Source organism: Myotis davidii, unplaced genomic scaffold (genome assembly GCF_000327345.1).
Source record: "Myotis davidii unplaced genomic scaffold, ASM32734v1 scaffold1477, whole genome shotgun sequence".
Lineage (NCBI taxonomy): Eukaryota > Metazoa > Chordata > Mammalia > Chiroptera > Vespertilionidae > Myotis > Myotis davidii.
The window spans coordinates 325,088-343,378 of NW_006288182.1; the positions used below are offsets into that span (position 1 = coordinate 325,088).

Here is an 18,291-nt window from a genome sequence, read left to right on the forward strand (position 1 = left end):
GTGCAGCAGCCCAGCACCTGGTGTGCTACACCTTCCCTGGGTGGGAGGGAGGAGCAGAAAGAGGAGAGGGGTGCAGGGTGCAGGGTAGGGGAGCAGCGTGGGAGTAGCATGGCCATCTAGAAGTTAAGAAGGATTGAGCCCTTGGAGTGTTAGAAAGGCCAGACTGGTGATGGTCATAAGGGAGGAAGGTGTCACTTGTTGGCAGCAACAAAAATCGTGAAATCATTTCTTGAGTGACTGGTGTGTGCCAAGCACTGTGCCAACCACACCACATATAGTATCTCATTGTCCAGCACAATCCAGTGAGGGAAGTGTGAAAATTCCCGCTTTTTAGATGGGGAAACGAAGGCTCAGAGAGCTTACTGCCTTGCCCAGATCCTACTGCCCATAATTAGCAGTCAGGTGTGGAAGCCAGATCTGGGCTGAGGAAGTACCACACGAGTAGAGAGAATCCTCTGGCATCCTTGGTGGTCTCTGGTATTTCTCAGAGGGTCCAGGTCACCCTCAGTGCCTGAGGTGCGGTGTGCAGTGGCTGCCCTGTGGTGCACAGGAGGTGCTGGGCCGACAGCACCCACCGTGCAGTGTGAGCTGTGGTGCCTGGGAGCTCGGAGGCACCCAGCCCCTCATTGTCCTGCCTGCGATGGAGCCTGCCAAGGCAGGAGCTCCTTGATGCTGGGGTTGGCTTAGATTCTGCAGCTAATCACATGCCCTGACCCTCTGCTGATGTTTTCTCAGCTTTAAAGTGACCATATTTGACCCTTGGGCCTCAGGTCTGAAAATGTGGTAAGTGAGGCAGCCAGCAGGGCGGTGAGGGGGACGCGGTCAGCAGGCTGGGCTCTCCTCCAGGCTCCCCTCGCCAGGCCCGCTGGACCTTCTGTGCTATAAAGTGGGTCTTGGTTTTTTCACCCGTGAAATGAAGGCTCTGGGCTGGGCGACTGCTAAGCTCCCTTCCAGCTCTAAGCCTTCGTGAATTCAGGGTTCAGAGCGCCCTGGAGCAGCAGCCGCGCAGTGACCTCTAATCAACCTTGGCACATTCTAAGTGCCCGGTAAGCACTTGTTGAACTGAACCCAGGAGAGTAGGAGTTTCTGGGCAGAGCAGTAATTCCCTGGTGGGGTTTGCGGGACACCCTGAAGTGACCGTTCCCACCGTCCGTCCGGGGACTCTCTGAAAACACCTACTGAGTGATGACATTTGGGACTTGTCTTAGAAGTAGCTGAAGAGGAAGAGAAGCATTTAAAGTTAGGAGGAGAGAAACTAGCACCAGGCGTGGTTGCTGTGAAATGTGAGGCCCCCCTCCACATCATTGCTTAGGCCACTCCAGCCAGCTCACCTGCCGGCCAAGGCTCTTAAGGAGGCCCCGGGGAGTCTCAAGGCAAATCCTACCTCTGCCTTATAAAGGGGTCTGAGGAGAGGTGCCCGGCTCTCCTGGAGCTCCGGGCCCTGGGGGAGGGCTCATGGGGGAGGAGGAGGGGCAGCTCTGCCAGTCCCCTTAGAGCCCCTGACTGCCTTCTTGAGGTTCTGTTGCAGCCACAGAGCCTTTCTCTTCCAGGGCACCTAAGAGTCTCCCTCCCTCTTCTCTCTCTCTCTCTCAACACTTCTCTCATACTCACAGTATCTTTATTTCCCTTTCAATATAGTTTTTCTCTCTTACATACACAATCTCTCTCACACTTACTACGTCTCTCTTCTCTCTCACAACTAGTCCTCTCTCTCCAGCCTCCCAGTCACTCATACTTTTCCTTCTCTCTCTCCCCCCACCTCCCTCGCCTGCCTCTCCTCACCCCATGCCTCCCCTGGTGCTTAACTGGAAACAAAAGTGAGTTTGTTGTGCTGGCCAGGAAGCGGACCTGTGGAGGCAGTGGTCGGGGTGGCAACAGCAGAAACAGGCTGGGGCCAGAGGCAGTGCCAACAGCGGGAGACCCCAGCGCTCAGCTATTCCAGGGAGCAGGTAATGCCCAGACAGGGGTCCCTCAGGGACCCTCTCTCTGCCCTGTCTCGTCTCTCCATGACGATCCCATGTATTTGCCTTCTTATCTAGCCTGGAAGGGAGAAAGGGGCTCCAGACTCAGGGAATAGTAGGCACTAAGGTCCCAGGAGTGATATGTCCTCCTTTTCAGAGAACTGTGTGTGATCTGGTGTGTCTGGGTCAAAGTCATGTGGGGTCAAGGATGACTGAGGTCTAGGGTATCTGGATACAAGTGTGGCTGGAGTCTGGAGTCTGGTGGCGGCTGGGGTTGAGGGCATCTGGTTGAGGCACATGACAGAACCTACAAAGACAAGTTAGGTCCAGATCACAAGGAATGTTTTGAGCCATGTCATAGACCCTACGCTTTGGTAATCGAGAGCCATTGAAGGTTTTTCACCTAGAAAGTAACATGACCAAATCTATGTTCTAGAAAAGTAGTTCTTGAACTCTGATCACATGGAGAATTAGGGTGCTAGCAGTCAGTCTTCTCCCAATTAAAAAAAAAAGTAAGATTATTTGTTCAATTGTTGGTTTTTCTTCTATAAAGTTTCCTTAAACCTCTGATGTCTCCTAGCAAGTGTCAGCTACTAAAAAGCCAATGGGAAAAAAAAAGTAAGTTTAAAGTAATAGAAAAATTAAGAAGTGAAATAAATAAATGAGATCTATTGAACTATATACAGATACACAAATAATCTTTTCTGCTAGTAAAATTATTTCTATCTCATATGCACAGTACTTCATGGCGCTGCCCTGATTCTCAGGAGTCTGCCATGTGAACATGTTTGAAATGTTAGGAAAGCAAACTCTGCTGCTACGTAAGAGATGGGGGTGGATGGGGCACCCAGAAGCTGTGGGGGCAGTTAGGTGGCTATTGCAGTGACCGGAACAGGAAACAATGGGAACCTGAACCAAGACTGTGGCAATGGGTGGGAAAGAGGGAGAGAGATGAAAAGTATTTAGGAAGCAAATGAACGAACTCAGGGTCTGATTGGACCTGGATGGTGAAAGAGAAGGAGGCTTCTGGAGTGAGTCCAACATTTCTCGGCTGGGTGGCTGGGTAGCTAGAGGTGTATTAATCAAACGGAGGAGGGCAGGGTTGGGGTGTTGCAAGAAGGGATGCACAGCTGTTTTGAATATGCTGAGGTTGACTTGACAATTCCCAGGTGGAGCAGTCCAGTTGGCAGTGGGAGACGCTTGATACAGGCAGGGCCTGTGGACATGGGTGACCTGGGGAGAATCAGTGAAGAGGAACCCGGGAAGGATAAGGCAAAGGAGTCCTCAAAGAGGTAGAAAAAAATATCAAGAAAGTGAAGCGTTGTGAGAGCCAAGAGTAGCATTTCAGTTCAGAGGACGTGGTCAGCACCACTGATGTCCCAGAGAAATAAGCCAGACCATAGCTTTCTAGTACTGTTGGTTTGATTGCCTTTGTTAACTTACTGGTTCAAGGATAACAAGAGATAGAAACATCAGTGATGAGAGAGAATCATTGATTGGCTGCCTCCTGCACGCCCCACATCGGGGATCAAGCTTGCAACCTGGGCATGTGCCCACCTCTCTGAAACACTGGAGCACTCTTTCTTCAGACACACACAGTCGCTCCTCCTTTTACATCACAATTCAAATACCACCCCCCCCCCCCCTTAAAGAGGCCACTCTTGACCATGCTCTCTGATGTAGCTCCCGGTCATTTTATTTTGTTTTTTCAGAACACTTATCACTACCTGAAATAATTATTTATGGATTTGTTTATTGTCGTTCTCTGCCACTATTTAAGAGAGCAAGGACATATGAGCCTTCTTCACAGCTTTGTTTTCCAACACCTAGAACAGTGACGGCAAACCTTTTGAGCTCGGCGTGTCAGCATTTTGAAAAACCCTCATTTAACTCGGGTGCCACGTCACATATAGAAATTTTTTGATATTTGCAACCATAGTAAAAAAAAGATTTATATTTTTGACATTTATTTTATATATTTAAATGCAATTTAACAAAGAAAAATCAACCAAAAAAAATGAGTTCGCGTGTCACCTCTGACACACGTGTCATATGTTCGCCATCACGGACCTAGAACAATGCCTGGTGCATAATACACATTAAATATTGAGAGAAAGGAAGGGAAGGAAGGAAGGAAGGAAGGGAGGGAGGGAGGGAGGGGGGGAAGGAAGGAAAAGAAAACAGGAGAAGCTTGTCTGGGGAAGGGGACATGTTCAGTGTCGGAATGCCAACTTCTGAGGTTCTGGAGACTCATCTGAGAGATGACACCCATGGGCAGCTGGAAAGCAGACCAGGAGCTCAGGAACAGGCTGCCATCTTGCCCATGTAGGAAGCTGGCCCACGTGGCTCACTGGCACGAGCACGTCCTTTGCGTGGCAGACCGCTCCTTCCAGGCCAGCGATGGGAGGTGACTGGTTTGGGGCCGGTGGGAAAGAGATCCCTCTGGGGTTGTTGCACTGAAGTTAGGTCACAGTTTTCCTCACTTCACTTTTCTCTGCTGTTCTCTGTCCTTGCTGCTGCCCTGGCGCTGGCCATTTTCCATCCTTCATTATCAGCTACAAGACCCCGGATTTTGAACGCAGACTAAATTCTTTTGTCTCTGTTCTTCCAAAGAATATCTCACCCACATCCAATGCACGGAGGCTTGAATCCAGCTTTGCCCAGAAGCTGAACCTAGTTTTACTTACTTAGGAAATATTTTCCCTTGTGCTTGGCTCCTGCTCCATTTCAATTGGCCTTGCAGCCCTCTATCCCCCACAGGGCACTTAGCGGACCCTGCTGTCCTCCGTTCGCAGGGTCTCCAGCTGCTGAGCAGCTCCAGGACATCCTGGGGGAGGACGATGAGGCTCCCAATCCTACCCTCTTCACAGAGATGGACACTCTACAGCACGACGGAGACCAGATGGAGTGGAAGGAGTCAGCCAGGTGAGGAGGAGCCCGGGTGGTGGTGGTGGGGAGGGGACTGCCCACTGCAGTCTGCCTAGGCCCAGGCTGAGCTGGCTCTTCCGGTGGGAGGATCATTGACCAGTGCACCTGGCAACTTGAGTTCTTCAGGGCACTTTCTGCCCCATAAAAACCTTCCCATCGGCCTTCTGTTGGTATCCAGAACGGGTTGGACACTAAGGAGCAAACAAAGACTTAGGACTTAGTCTTTATCCTCAAAGAAATTAAAATCCAAATGGGAAGAAAGACCCGACACCCATGAGATCATGAGAGACGAATACAAGGGCATATATTATTTCATGTCAAATGGTTCAAACTAAATGCTACAGAAGGGAAAGCACCAAGCTGGCTGGGGTGGACAGGAAGGGAGAGAAGGTGTGCCAGGAAGAATCCAGATGGTGTGCTCCAGGGGCTGCTGGAGCCTGGGGCAGGACAAGCAGAGTGAAGCTTGTGTGGGGAGCAGAGAGCTGTCTACGGGGCAGTAGAAGGAAGAGAAGAGCCAGAAGGCTGGAGGGGGGACCACATGGTGAAGTCATGGAGCCAAGGGGAGATCGGGGCGAGGAGTAGTGCTGGCCAAACTCTGGGACAGAGTGACCTCTGAACTGGACTGGTCAGCAGTGCCAAATGCTGCCAGGAACCCAAGGGGAAGGAAGGGTATGGTAGGAGGCAGCAGGAGGGGCTGGTGAGAGGAGGAGGGGGCCTGGGAAGGAAGATGAAACTCTGGAAGACAGACCACACCTGTTTCTTGACCTTCTTTCTCTCTCTCTATACATATTAACTGATTTCAGAGAGGAAGGGAGAGGGAGATAGAAACATCAGTGATTCTTCCCACACACTCCCTACAGGGAATCAAGCCCACAACCTGGGGGCATGTGCCCTTGACCGGAATCAAACCTGGGACCCTTCAGTCCACAGGCTGACCCTCTATCCACTGAGTCAAACCTGCTAGTCTTGACCTTTTTTCGATTAGCATCCCCCACCCCAAGGAAAGTTTAGTGTAAGCGAACTTTGTTAATGAGAGAAATTAAATACTACCAAGAAATCAGATTTTGTCGGGTAGGGTTGAGCTTCGGAGTGCCACAAACCACTGTAATACCTAAAACGTTTTTGCTCCTCTGAGAACCAAGGTTCCCCCTGTCGGGCTGACATCTCCCGGTTGAGAATGCATGGACCACCTGTGCCCAGGACTGGCTCTGCCTGGTGGCCGCCATGATGCCCAGAGCCTAGCAGCTACTCCCAACCACGGCCTGGGTCCTTCCCTGCCCACCAATCTCATTCCCCTGGGTAGTTGCTCTGCAGAGCTAAGAGGAATGACTTTTAACATCCCCCAGCTCCAATCTCTCCTGGAAGAAAGGGCTTTGGGAGGACTAGCAAGTCCTGTAGGCCCAGGGAAGGAAGGAATTTCTAGCCTCATGGCTGGACCCAATCTCTATCTGGAAGCCACTAGGCCTCTTCTAATCAGCCCATTCAGTGAGCCCTTAGCATGTGCTAAACAGTTCACAGGCTCATCTCATTCAAGCTGCACGATGACACTAAAGAAGTTGGGAGCCATTATTATCCCCATTTTACAGAGGGAGATGCTGAGGTTCAGAGGGGCAAATAGCTTGCAAGGGTCAGAGTGTGCAGGTAGCTGAGTCTGGATTCTAGCTTAGGCCTGTCTGACTCCCCAACTTGAAGACTTAACGCACTTTGTCATGCTTTCCTCATTTTGTCAGTCACCTCTCTCTCCTTCCTCAAACTTCCAGGAATTCTTGATGTCCGTGGGAGGACATAAATCTGGAGGCAATGCCACTGACTGGGAGATAAATGGGGACAGCCACAGAACGGGAAGTCTATCCAGGTCTGACAAGAGTTGGGAGAACATTCAAATGACCAGGGCCCAGTCTGGGCTATTGTGGCTTAATGCCTCTGAGGGGCTAGTGCCTCCCTGAGCAAGTGCCTTTCTTGTTCAAGCGAACAAATAGAAAGAAGGAAAGTTGAGAATGGCCTTCTCAGGAGCCCAGTTCGGGGAGGGTGCCTTCTCCCCACCAGGGGCAAGGTCTGCATCCAGAACCCCTGGCAATAACTCCCAGAACCAGACTTCCCTGAGGGCCTGTCACTCACACCCACACGGCCCTTGATGCTAAGGCCTCAGGGCCCTCAGAGACCCAAATGTCCATCCCCATAGATAGAATACCCACATGTAATTTTTCAGAGACCTGACTGCCCATCCCCATAGATAGAACACCCACATGTAATTTTTCAGAGACCTCATTGCCCATCCCCATAGATAGAACACCCACATGTAATTTTTCAGAGACCTCATTGCCCATCCCCATAGATAGAATACCCACTTTCTAGAATCCACGGAGCATCCACACTACAGACCCTGCAATGAAATTGATAAACTGTAGATGATGACGTTTCTAGAAGGAGGCTCCTCCTGTCACCATCTGCAACTGGTGGGATTCCCACAAGGCAGGCTTCCCGAGGGCAGCATCTGAGGAGGCCCTGGGAGGGCCTCAGTGTAACCTCACCCTAACAGTGAGAGGAAAGTGGTGACTGTAACTTTAAATGGTTGAACACAATTCCTGGCAGATCTGAGAGGCAGCAGCTTGAGGGACAACCCGGGGGCAGGAAGCAGTGGGAGGAGAGGAGTCAGGGCCTCCTTCCCGGGAGCCTCCTTTAATCTTCTCTCCAGCTGACCCCACCCCGCTTCCCGCTAACTATTGGGGGTGTGACCAGCAAGCTGCTAGGGAGGCCAGAGGAGGGTTTGACCACTGGCCTCCAAGCCCACCTTGGCCCACACAGTTGTGCTGGGGACTCCGTCGGGCAAACTGGGATGGTAGAGGTGCTCCGGGCCAGCCTGTTTGAGACCTGTCACCCCCCACAAAAGAACGGGGAATGTTCCCCTCAGCTGACAGGCTGTAGAATCTCCTCAGGGAAGTCAGAGGTCTCAGAAGTTCCCAGAATCCCCAGATCAACACATTCTCGTGGGTTCTGGGCCTCCTTGGAATGACAGGAGAAAATGGTGGGGAGTGGGGCCAGCGCCTTACACAGACACGCAGGCCCTGAGGGGGTCCGTGCCCACCTCAACGAGGATGGGGGAGGGGACCCTTTAATAAAAGTACTTAATTTGCGGCAGGAGTGTTTGCTTTATTGAGTTAGGAGATTAACAGTGGAAATCTCAAATCCGCAAGGAATTTCCCTGGCAGTGCTTTGGTGGGGGTTATTAGTTTGGGGGGTGTTCCAGGCCCTTGGACGAGTCACCCGTGGATGGATTTAAGTGGCTTTTTGAGCGCCTCTGGGCCTTGCCCTCTGTGCATAATGGGGACTGTGTGTGGGCATCTTTTCTAATGTGATCAATGCTGGTAGGTCAGGCTGTTCATGAGATAGATTTTTATGAACTCTGGCTCTTCAGCTTTCCCGGGAGGGAAACACAGCGGCTGCCGGGACTGACCTTGCCTGGAGGGAGGGCTGTGCCAGGTGGGGTGTGGGCAGGCGACCCTCCCCGACAGCAAACAGTTCACCCAGAATTCCATCCTCTCTCAAGCCCAAGTCTGCCTGGGTACAAGGACCGGACGGGAAGGAGAGTGACCTGAGCTGGAACCTGCCCAAAAGTGGAGGGCTCTTTGGTGTTACTCAGAAATACCCAGCGCTGAGGGCCTTCCGAGAGCTCTCAAAGCAAATTTTAAATCCAAGCTGCCTCTGACCTCAACTCGGAGAAGACCAAAAGCATGAAACTGACAGACGTTTCCTATGAGACACCTAAGCTTTGAGAACACGTGACCAGAAAAGGACAGAGAGAGGGCCGGAGAAGTGGGTCAGCTTAGTTGGGTCAAATGAGGTTAGGACATTTTCAAAAGCCCTGATTGGTTCTCCGCACGTAGGTGGGGATGCTCCCTCCCTCTGCGCATGGAGAAAGCCTGAGCTTCATCTCGACTCTAAACTGCTCTTGTGGTTGCCCTCCTACCATCGCGATGCTCTCAGTCTGGGACAGAACGCACCCCAGCCCTCTGCTCTCACCACTCACTGGGTCACCGCTTTGAGGCCGGAGCTGACCACTCCATGCATAAAGCAGAGGCGGAAGCCGGGAGCTCTCAGCACAGAAGTCAACACACCTCATCCATTCATTCAGCTCATATTTACTAAGGGTTTACTACCTGTAGGCCCTGAGCCAGGAGCTGGAGATACAAAAACCAACACAGCAGATGCCCTTCCTCCTCTGTCTAACGAGGCACAGAAGTGGACGGCGGGCGTCTGGTCTGGGGGTCCTCTGAAAACACAGCACAGTGGGACCTAACCAGACAGGAGGGGTCAAGGAAGGCGTCAGGAGGAAGAGGTGTTCACCCCGAGACCTGAAGCGTGGGCCAAGGTTAGCCAGGAGAGGGTGCGGGAGGGGGAAGAGGCTCTGGAGCGGGGAAAGCGGGCTCAGAGGAAGGGGCACAGGGTCCCTGTGGCTGCACTCTAGAGCAGGGGCTGGGATGGCAGTGGCTGGCAGGTCCTGGGCAGGCCATGTTGTGGAGTTTGAGCTTGATGCCTAGGCTGCAGAGGATTTGGGGAGGAAAGGGACAGGATTGTCTGTTTGAAAGAGATCAGTCAGGCAGCACTTGGCCAGTTAGGAGGCTGGTTCAGGTGAGAGACAACAAAACCCTGAACCAAGATGTTGGAAGTGGGAATAAAGAAAAGGGGCGGATTGTAGACATATTTTTTGAGTGGATAATTTAATATTATATATCCTTTTTTAAACTATATTTTTATTGATTTCAGAAAGGAAGGGAAGGGAGAGAGAGATAGGAACATCAATGATAGGAGAGAATCATTGATTGGTTGCCTCCTGCACGCCCCCTACTGGGGATCAGGCCCACAACCTGGGCATGTGCCCTTGACTGGAATTGAACGCAGGACCCTTCAGTCCGCAGGCCAATGCTCTATCCACTGAGCCAAACCAGCTAGGGCTATTATATATCCTTTTAAATACTTTATTTCTAGAGAAGTTTTAGCAGCAAAATTGAGCATAAAGTACAGAGTTCCCATATGCCTCCAGCCCTACCCATGCACAGCATCCCCCATTATCAACCTCCTCCATGAGACGGGCACATTTGTCACTATTGATGCACCCACACTAACACATCGTCAGCACCCAAAGTCCAAAGACTACATTAGGATTACTCTTGGTAGTGACTTTCTCTGGGTTTGGACACATAATGACATGTAGCTACCATTATAGCCTCATATAGTGTCACTACCCTAAAATCTGTGTTCTGCCTCTTCATTCCTCTCTCCTCCTTAACCCTGGATCTTTTTTTTTTTTTTTACTGAGTCTGAGATGTGTCTTAACAGGTAGAATTGACAGGATTTCATGACATGATGCAGGGCATATGGGGAGAGAAGGATAGTCAGGGAGATGGGCACCCAGGTTTCCAGTTTGAGCTAGTGGGTAGCTCATGGTAGCAATTTAGGAAGCCCAAGAGCAGCAGGGAGGTTTTGTTGTGTTGGGAATGTAGCTAACCCTCCTGCAGGCATGTAGCAGGTCACCATGTAGACACAGAGGCCTGGAGTTCAACCTCGAGATAGAAATCAACCCCATGGGAAAGGGCACCGTGGCCTTTCTGTGAAGTGAGGAGAACGCCCAGGACAGAGCCCCTAAGAACACTAACATTTCAGGGGTGGATAGAGGAAGCAGAACCCACAGAGGAGACTGAGCAGGCACAGCTGGAGTCAGAGGGGAACCAGGGCGGGGAGACGTTAAGATAGAGAGAGGAAGGGGCCAACAAGTGGGGGAAGAACCGAAGAGTATGCACAGGATGGAGAGACCCGGACAGTCTCGAGGGAAGGATGGGAGTAGAGGATGGAGAAGAGAGTCAGAAGGTTGAAGGTGGGTTCAGTTGAACAGTTTTTCCAAGATGCTCTTCTGTGAGGGCAGGAGTTTGAGAAGTCTTTCAATGGGAACGTGGGGTCAAGGAGACTTTTGTTTCTTGATTTTTGAGGGTGAAAGAGATGTGAGCCTATTGGAGGCTGACAGAAAGGGCCCAGATGAAAGAACGTGGTTTAAAGATGCAAGAAGGGAAGGGCTGCTGGATGGAGGAGGCAGGGCCCTGGGAGCAGGTTTGGGGGCCCCCACAGCCAAGAAGGCCCCGCCTCTCCCCAGTGACAGGGCTGAAGGAGAAGAGGGCAGGCACCTGCAGTGAGGTTTGGGAGCTCCTAGCAGTGTTTAGAGAGTTCTGGGCTGGTGATTTCCAGACTGGTCTCTCATTTAAGAAGAGTGAGGAGTGGAGCGCTGACTGAGGAGTTGCAGCTTGCCAAATGGTCCCGAGGCCAGTGAGCAGCCCCAGCCGTGGCCGTCCTGTCCTATTGCAGTGGAGCCACGCATGGAGATTTACGGTCAGAAGAAAGTTTCTAAAGACTTAATGCTTATCTACCACCATCGAACTACTTGTCATTATCAAGCTACTTGTCGTTATCAAACTACTTGTCGTTATCAAGCTACTTTCATATCCAATATCACACATGGTCCTTCCTTCTCCCTCCACTAGTCAAACACTGATATCCAATGCTTATGCTGGGCAAGTGGGAAGGCGTCATTTTGTATGAATCAGAACCTGGATCAAGTTCTAGGCAGAAGTGGGCAAGGTGCCCCCTGGCCTCAGAGCCCCGGTTCCAGCCAGCGCTCCCATCTTTGAGCTGTGTGAACCCAGAATGTGGTTGTGCTGGGGCATGCGTCCCCCAGAGACTTAGTGATCACTCGCAACGAGCACAGCTTGGGAAGGGCGTCATGAGGCCTAGCAGACCGGAGGGGCCGCCTTCAAAGGGCCTGCGGTGAGGTCAGGGACGCACCAGTCCACAGCCACGGAGACCGCATGCCGTGGTGCGAGGCCACCAAACGGTGGACCCGGGTTGGTAAGATCAGATGAGCTGGTCACTGAATATGACAGGAAGGCTAGTTAAGTGAGGAGAGAGGGCAGGACGCTCCCATGCCTGGCTGGAGCCCCTCAGTGCCCCTGGAGGCTGGCCATCAGGAGAGACCACCTCCTCCCAACAGAGGACATCTTTGCAGTTGTCAGGAGAGGAGAAACCCCACCGTCAGACCACCTTGCGAGCCAAGACCCAGTTGATTTATCCATATATATAGAAAATGTAGTCTTAATGGGTATAATAATATCCATAACTAAATATATATTTTTTAACTTTTTATTGTGGAAAAGTTCAAACACAAAAAGTAGAGAGAATTGTCTAATGAACCCCCATGTATCCATCACCCACCTTCATTAATGATTAATGTTTATGATCAATATTCCACCACTATGTTTTGTTTGCTCTTAGGGATTTTGTTTTTGCCAGAACAGTTTTTTTAAAAAAAATCTCAGCTGTTGTAAACATTTTACTTTTATGAAATTTACTTTTGTAAATACAACCACAATGCCATTACATCTCCTAACATAATTGAGAAGGGTTCCTTAGTATGATGAGACATCCAGTTCAGATTCAAATTCCCCTTATGGTCTTAAAAGTATCTTTTCACTGTTGCTGTGTGTAACTTAGAATCAAAGCAAGATCTGCACAGATGATCTGTAGGCACAGTAAGAAACAAAACTGGCCCTGGCTAGTCTGCTCAGTGGTTAGAGAGTCAGCCCGTGGACCAAAGGTCCTCGGGTTTGGTTCCTGATCAAGGGCATGTATCTGGGTTGCAGGTTCTCCCTGGCACTGGGCCACGTGTGGTGCATGCAGGAGGCAACCAATAGCTGTGTCTCTCTCACATGGATGTTGCTCTCTCTCTCCCTCTCTCTCTCTCTCTCTCTGTCTCTCTCCCACCTCCCTTTCACTCTTTCTAAAAATCAATGGAGTAAATATCCTCAAGTGAGAATTAAAACAAACAAACAAACAAACATGGCCATCTAGAAAAGAGGCTCTGGATTTGCGGTTCCACTCTCACCAGGTGTTCTCAGAGCCACCCTGAGGGATAGAGGCCACTTCCCCTCTACCGTAAGGGGGATGGGACCATGTGCCCAGAGCGGCTTGCCTGCAGTGGGAACCCAGACAGGTCCAACTCCCCCTCGTCACACAGTTCTATATGGTTGCAGAGCAAGGGCTCCTCAACCTCAGGGCGCAGTCCGATAACCTAGGAGCTTCCATGGCCAGGCTGCTCCTGATGGGCCACCACCCAGGCTTCAGTATTTTCAAATCCCTCCAGGAAATGCTAACAGGCGGCCAGCGCTGGAAACCTCTGTCGCAGGGGTTGGGTCCTCCATGTGCCCATGTTCCACTCAAGGTCAAAGTGAGCTCTGTTTCTAGCTGTTGCCATTCAAAACACAAAATTGATGTTCTCTGGAACTAAACAGAACCACCACTTGCCCTCCTTTTCAAACCAGAGAATAAAAATTTGGTTTTAGAAAAAGAAAAAAACCACAAAACCGAGTTCCAGTTCGCAGGCTTGCTGTTTCAACATCTTGAGCCCCAAAATAGTTGCAAGGAGAACCAGAGAGGTGTTCCTCCTGAAGTCCTCCAGTACTTTTGAAGTCGTCATGTGAATTTTTGGAAATCAAGTTAGGGGTGCCGGCAGCAGAAATCTCGTTCTGGCATTTACCCTGGACCCGGGAATGGGTAACTTGGCTTTTCTGCAGACGGCTCGGGTGGGTCGGTGCTCTCGTCTGTGGGTGTAGAACTGATGTTTTCAACATCTTGATCCCCAAAATAGTTGCAAGGAGAAACGGAGAGGTGTTCCTCCTGAAGTCCTCCAGTACTTTTGAAGTCGTCATGTGAATTTTTGGAAATTAAGTTAGGGGTGCCAGCAGCAGAAATCTCGTTCTGGCATTTACCCTGGACCCGGGAATGGGTAACTTGGCTTTTCTGCAGACGGCTCAGGTGGGTCGGTGCTCTCGTCTGTGGGTGTAGAACTGATGTTTTGTAGGTGCCTGACACAGTGGAGGGGGAGAGGACGGGCTGTCCTTGCTATCTGGAGTTAAGAAGAGGATGTTTCAAAGAAGAGGTGTGCTCTCACCCGCTCCTTCCAGGGGAGGTGCGTTTGGGCAGGTGGAAAGCTGAAGAAAGGGATGTCGTGGAGAGAGCTGCCTGGAATGTCCCCCAGATGTTTAGGAAACAGTGTAGAGAGAAATCAACTCAAGTGCACGGGGACACGTCACCTTTGGGTGAATAGAGAGGCGGGGGTGGTGGGGGGGGGGGTGTGTGTGGACGGGGTAAGGCCATGGAGTAGCAATAGCATCTTCAGTGACAAAGTAACAGTATAATTTATTTTGTGTATTTTTAAAAATATTTTTTATTGAATTCAGAGAGGAAGGGAGAGGGATAGAGAGATAGAAACACCAATGATGAGAGAGAATCATTGATCGGCTGCCTCCTGCATGCCCCACACTGAGGATTGAGCCCACAACCCAGGCATGTGCCCTGACGGGAATTGAACCGTGACCTCCTGGTTCAGAGGTTGACTCTCAACCACTGAGCCATGTCGGCTGGGCTATTTTGTGTATTTTTGAGAGGAAAAAAAGGGCAATGTGATTGTTGAGTAGAAGAAAGACTCTCAAGGAGAAGGTGGGCATCCTCTTGACCAAAACATTTGACCTTGTTCTTTCATCTCTTCCTTGCAAATCCTTATGCTACTACAATGCTTAGAAAAACATTGGATCGGTATCGTACAGACCAGGGTCTGCTATCATTCACATGGTGTTCCCCCAAGGAGCTCTCCCCATTTAAAGGTTAGCAGCACTTTGGTGAGTCTCTGAGGCAAGTGTCTGCGTGGTCTCTGCTCCGGCCCCTGTGTTTTAGGTCTTCACCTCCCAGGTCTCCTCTAATCACACCTCCCCATCCTGTGTCCCTTCAAGCCCTCAGGCCTCACCAGGTGCCCGGTTAACTGATCTCAAATAAAGATATTAAATCAGAAGGTTAAATATTGATAATACAAAGTACTCATGCAATTGTGTCAAGAGGGAATCTGGCAAAGGAAACGATATTCAACTCCATTAGTAACCAAAAGAATGCAAATGTAACATGATTTTCAGTTCCAGAACAAAGGTGAAAACAATGGCAACACTAGAGTCTGGGAGACTTCAGAGAAATGTGAGGTGGCCTGGACGTGGGTGGAAGTGTAAATTGGCACGATTTCTGGAGAACAGTTTGGCAATGTATGCCATATACTTAGAAATATGCAGACAGCAATTTCACCTCTGAGAGCTTATTCTAAGGAAATTATTGGGCAGGGGCCAAGGATACTCAAACCAACCTATTTATAATAAAGAATAATTAGAAATAATCTAAATAAATGTCCACCAAGTGAGGATTATTTGTATCAATTATGGTCCATTCAGACAACAAAGTATCAAAGAGACTTTAAAATGATATCAATTTAATAAACATGAAAGGATGTCCATGAGATATTACCCCCCATGGTGTCAATAATGTAAAATTGTGTGTGCAGACATGTGTGTTCATGCACACAGAGATCTACAACGATAGTCATCAAAATATCCACCATGGTGTTTTCTGGTTGGGAGAGCTTCGAATGCCTTTACCTTCTTATCTTTTATTGTTTCTAAAATTTCGAAAGCAATGTGTCCTGACCTGGAATCAACTGTGACCTCCTGTTAAGAGGTCAAGGCTTAACCACTGAGCCACACTAGCTGGGCAGGTTGGTCATCTTTAAAACAACTCCTCCATCAAAACCCAAATTCCCATGGGGGTCCAGGTTGTTTTCATGATCCCGTTGTCTGTCTCTGGACTGGAACCGCACGTTTTAATGACTGAAGCTTTTTAGAAAGTTTTATGTCTGCTAGAATCATGCCCATCCCCATTCTTCTCCTTTTTCAGACTTTCCCCACCATTCTCAGACGGTACCGTTTTCAGAGGAACTTTAGAATCAGGTAGTCACGGTCCACAACACTCCCTTGGGGGTTTGATTGGAACAGCTGGACGCTCCCCACTAATTTGGGGCTGACATCTTACAGAGCTGCGCTGGCGGACCTTGCGCTCCAGGTAGCTCTTCAGGCGATCAGGTGCTGCCCTCTGCAGGGAGGCCCAGGCAGGTGCTACTTCCGTCCCGGCCCTCCCACTCAGCCCGCTCCACCCAGCTGATCCCAAGGCTCCTAGAAAGGACACATTCTCACACATCTGTGGTCTAACGTCTTTCCTTCCCCAGCTGACGTTTGGATTTTAACCTGAACGTTCAGGATAAAGGTCTAGGGCACATGCTTGGGAACCACAGGTCCTGCCGTAGAACCCGTCAGGAAATGCTCCCAGCAACCACACCCATGAGGCAGACACTGCACACACGAGTGACCAGCCCTAAGTAACCGGGTTCCAACGGGAACTTTAACAGCGTTGTTGTTCTAGAACACCGTAAAGCTCCCTCATTGTAAGTGTGCAGTTAAAGGGTTTTTAGTACCTGTGCAAAGGGGTGCAACCGTCACCAAGTCCAGCTTCAGAGCATGCCCACCACCCCTGCAAAAGACCCCTGTGCCCATTTGTGGTCATTCCCTGGATGCCACTTTGCTCTGAGCACGACAGCACCAGGAGGAGTGGGGACAGAGGGAGGGGGTCTCTGAGAGATCCTCCACCTGTGAGTCTAGACTCTAGATTCTAGACTCTAAAGCAGCGGTTCTCAACCTGTGGGTCGCGACCCCTTTGGTGGTCGAACGACTCTTTCACAGGGGTCACCTAAGACCATCCTGCATATCAGATATTTACATTACGATTCATAACAGTAGCAACATGACAGTGATGAAGTAGCAACGAAAATAATTCTATGGTTGGGTCACAACATGAGGAGCTGTATTTAAAGGACCAGAAGGTTGAGGACCCCTGCTCTAGAGCCAACGCCCCAGCGCCGAGCACAGAATAACTTGCAGGCCAACACCCTCTCCTGCGGAGACCCAGCGAGGGGCCCCTCCTGAGGACCCTGGCCACGCTGAGCCCATCCTTACCCCTCCCAGGTGGATAAAGTTTGAAGAAAAGGTGGAGGAAGGAGGCGAACGCTGGAGCAAGCCCCACGTGGCCACACTGTCCCTGCACAGCCTCTTCGAGCTCCGGACCTGCCTGCAGACGGGAACGGTGCTGCTCGATTTGGACAGCGGCTCCTTACCACAGATCATAGGTGAGTGGGGACCGCGGAGGCCCCCAAAACCAGGGCAGCTCTCCCCCTCCCGCCTCCTGCCCGCCCCAGTCCATCCTCACCTCTGACACTGCCTGATTCCACAGTGGCTCCAAGGTTCAGTCCCCCGTAGAGTTCCAGCGGAGGGAACCAGCACCCAGTGAAATGCAGTGCAGCCAGGGAGAGGGCTTCTCAGTGTAGCTGCAGACGCTGTGGCCGCGACAACCTGTTTCCCGCAGGGTGAATGGATCTCCTTCCTCTTCAGGAAATTAGCCCTCATTTCGTGGAGTGGCAAAGGGAGGGGGTGGCTTGCCTGGTCATCGCTCAAACTTTTTGTGAATTTTGTTCTAGCACATTCAGTGGTGCCAGAAGCATTTTGCCCGAAATACTTTCCTAAAGAGAATTCATGTTAGGACTGAAGTCATTTAGCCTGGTACTTTTGTGCTTCTAAGGGAACTTCCATTGGTATGATTACATTTACTTTAAAAATATTTTTTTACATTGATTTTTGAGAGAGAGAAAGGAAGAGAGAGAGGGAGAGACAGAAACATTGATGTGAGAGCGAAACCCTACCAGGGATCAGTCCACAACCCGCCTGTGTCCTGGCTGGGATCCAACCAGCAACCTTTCCCGGCATGGGCACAGGATGACGCCAGCCAACTGAGCCACACGGGCCAGGGCTGATGTCACTTGCTTTTAACAATGGAATTGATAGAGCAAAGAATGCTACACACGAGCACACGAGCACACGAGCACACGCACCCACACGCGTGGGCACACAGGCACACGCACGGACGCGGGCACACCCTTTTGGGCATGGGGGGCTGAGGGTTCGTGATTTGCCCGAGTTTCAGCAGTTTGTGTTTAAAGCTGGGACTCTGCCCACATCCTGCCTCCTTTAGCTCACTTTTAATCCCACAAATAACAGAGGAAACGGAAGACCCCACAACCCTGCGCCTTCTGTCCTGTTCTGTCCCCTTAGATGACGTCATTGAGAAGCAAATCGAGGACGGCCTCCTGCGGCCGGAGCTCCGGGAGAGGGTCAGCTACGTCCTCCTGAGGAAGCACCGGCACCAAACCACGAAGCCCATCCACCGCTCCTTGGCGGACATCGGGAAGTCGGTCTCCTCCCCCGCCGGTGAGTCGGGCCATGCTGGTGGGCCCTGGGCAGGGGTGGGGGGTGGGGGGGGTGAGCCCCGGTCAGTGAGCGTCTGGGCACTTCACCAAGCTGGAGACATTCCGGGGGTTCCTTAGCCTCCTCCAGCAGGGACCCCAGCCACACCCTGGTGCTGTCCCCACCCCCAGCGCTGA

The 18,291-nt window shown here is 50.8% G+C and overlaps 1 protein-coding gene across 1 annotated transcript in view; it reads left to right on the forward strand.

The window, feature by feature from the left end:
* SLC4A5 (solute carrier family 4 (sodium bicarbonate cotransporter), member 5) overlaps positions 1-18,291 on the forward strand; it is a 104,248-nt gene that overhangs the window by 29,245 nt on the left and 56,712 nt on the right. Inside the window, exons 4-6 of the mRNA XM_006760019.2 lie at positions 4,757-4,886; positions 16,823-16,983; positions 17,963-18,118. Coding sequence (XP_006760082.1) covers positions 4,757-4,886; positions 16,823-16,983; positions 17,963-18,118 — 447 coding nt within the window. The remainder of the gene's footprint in view (positions 1-4,756; positions 4,887-16,822; positions 16,984-17,962; positions 18,119-18,291) is intronic.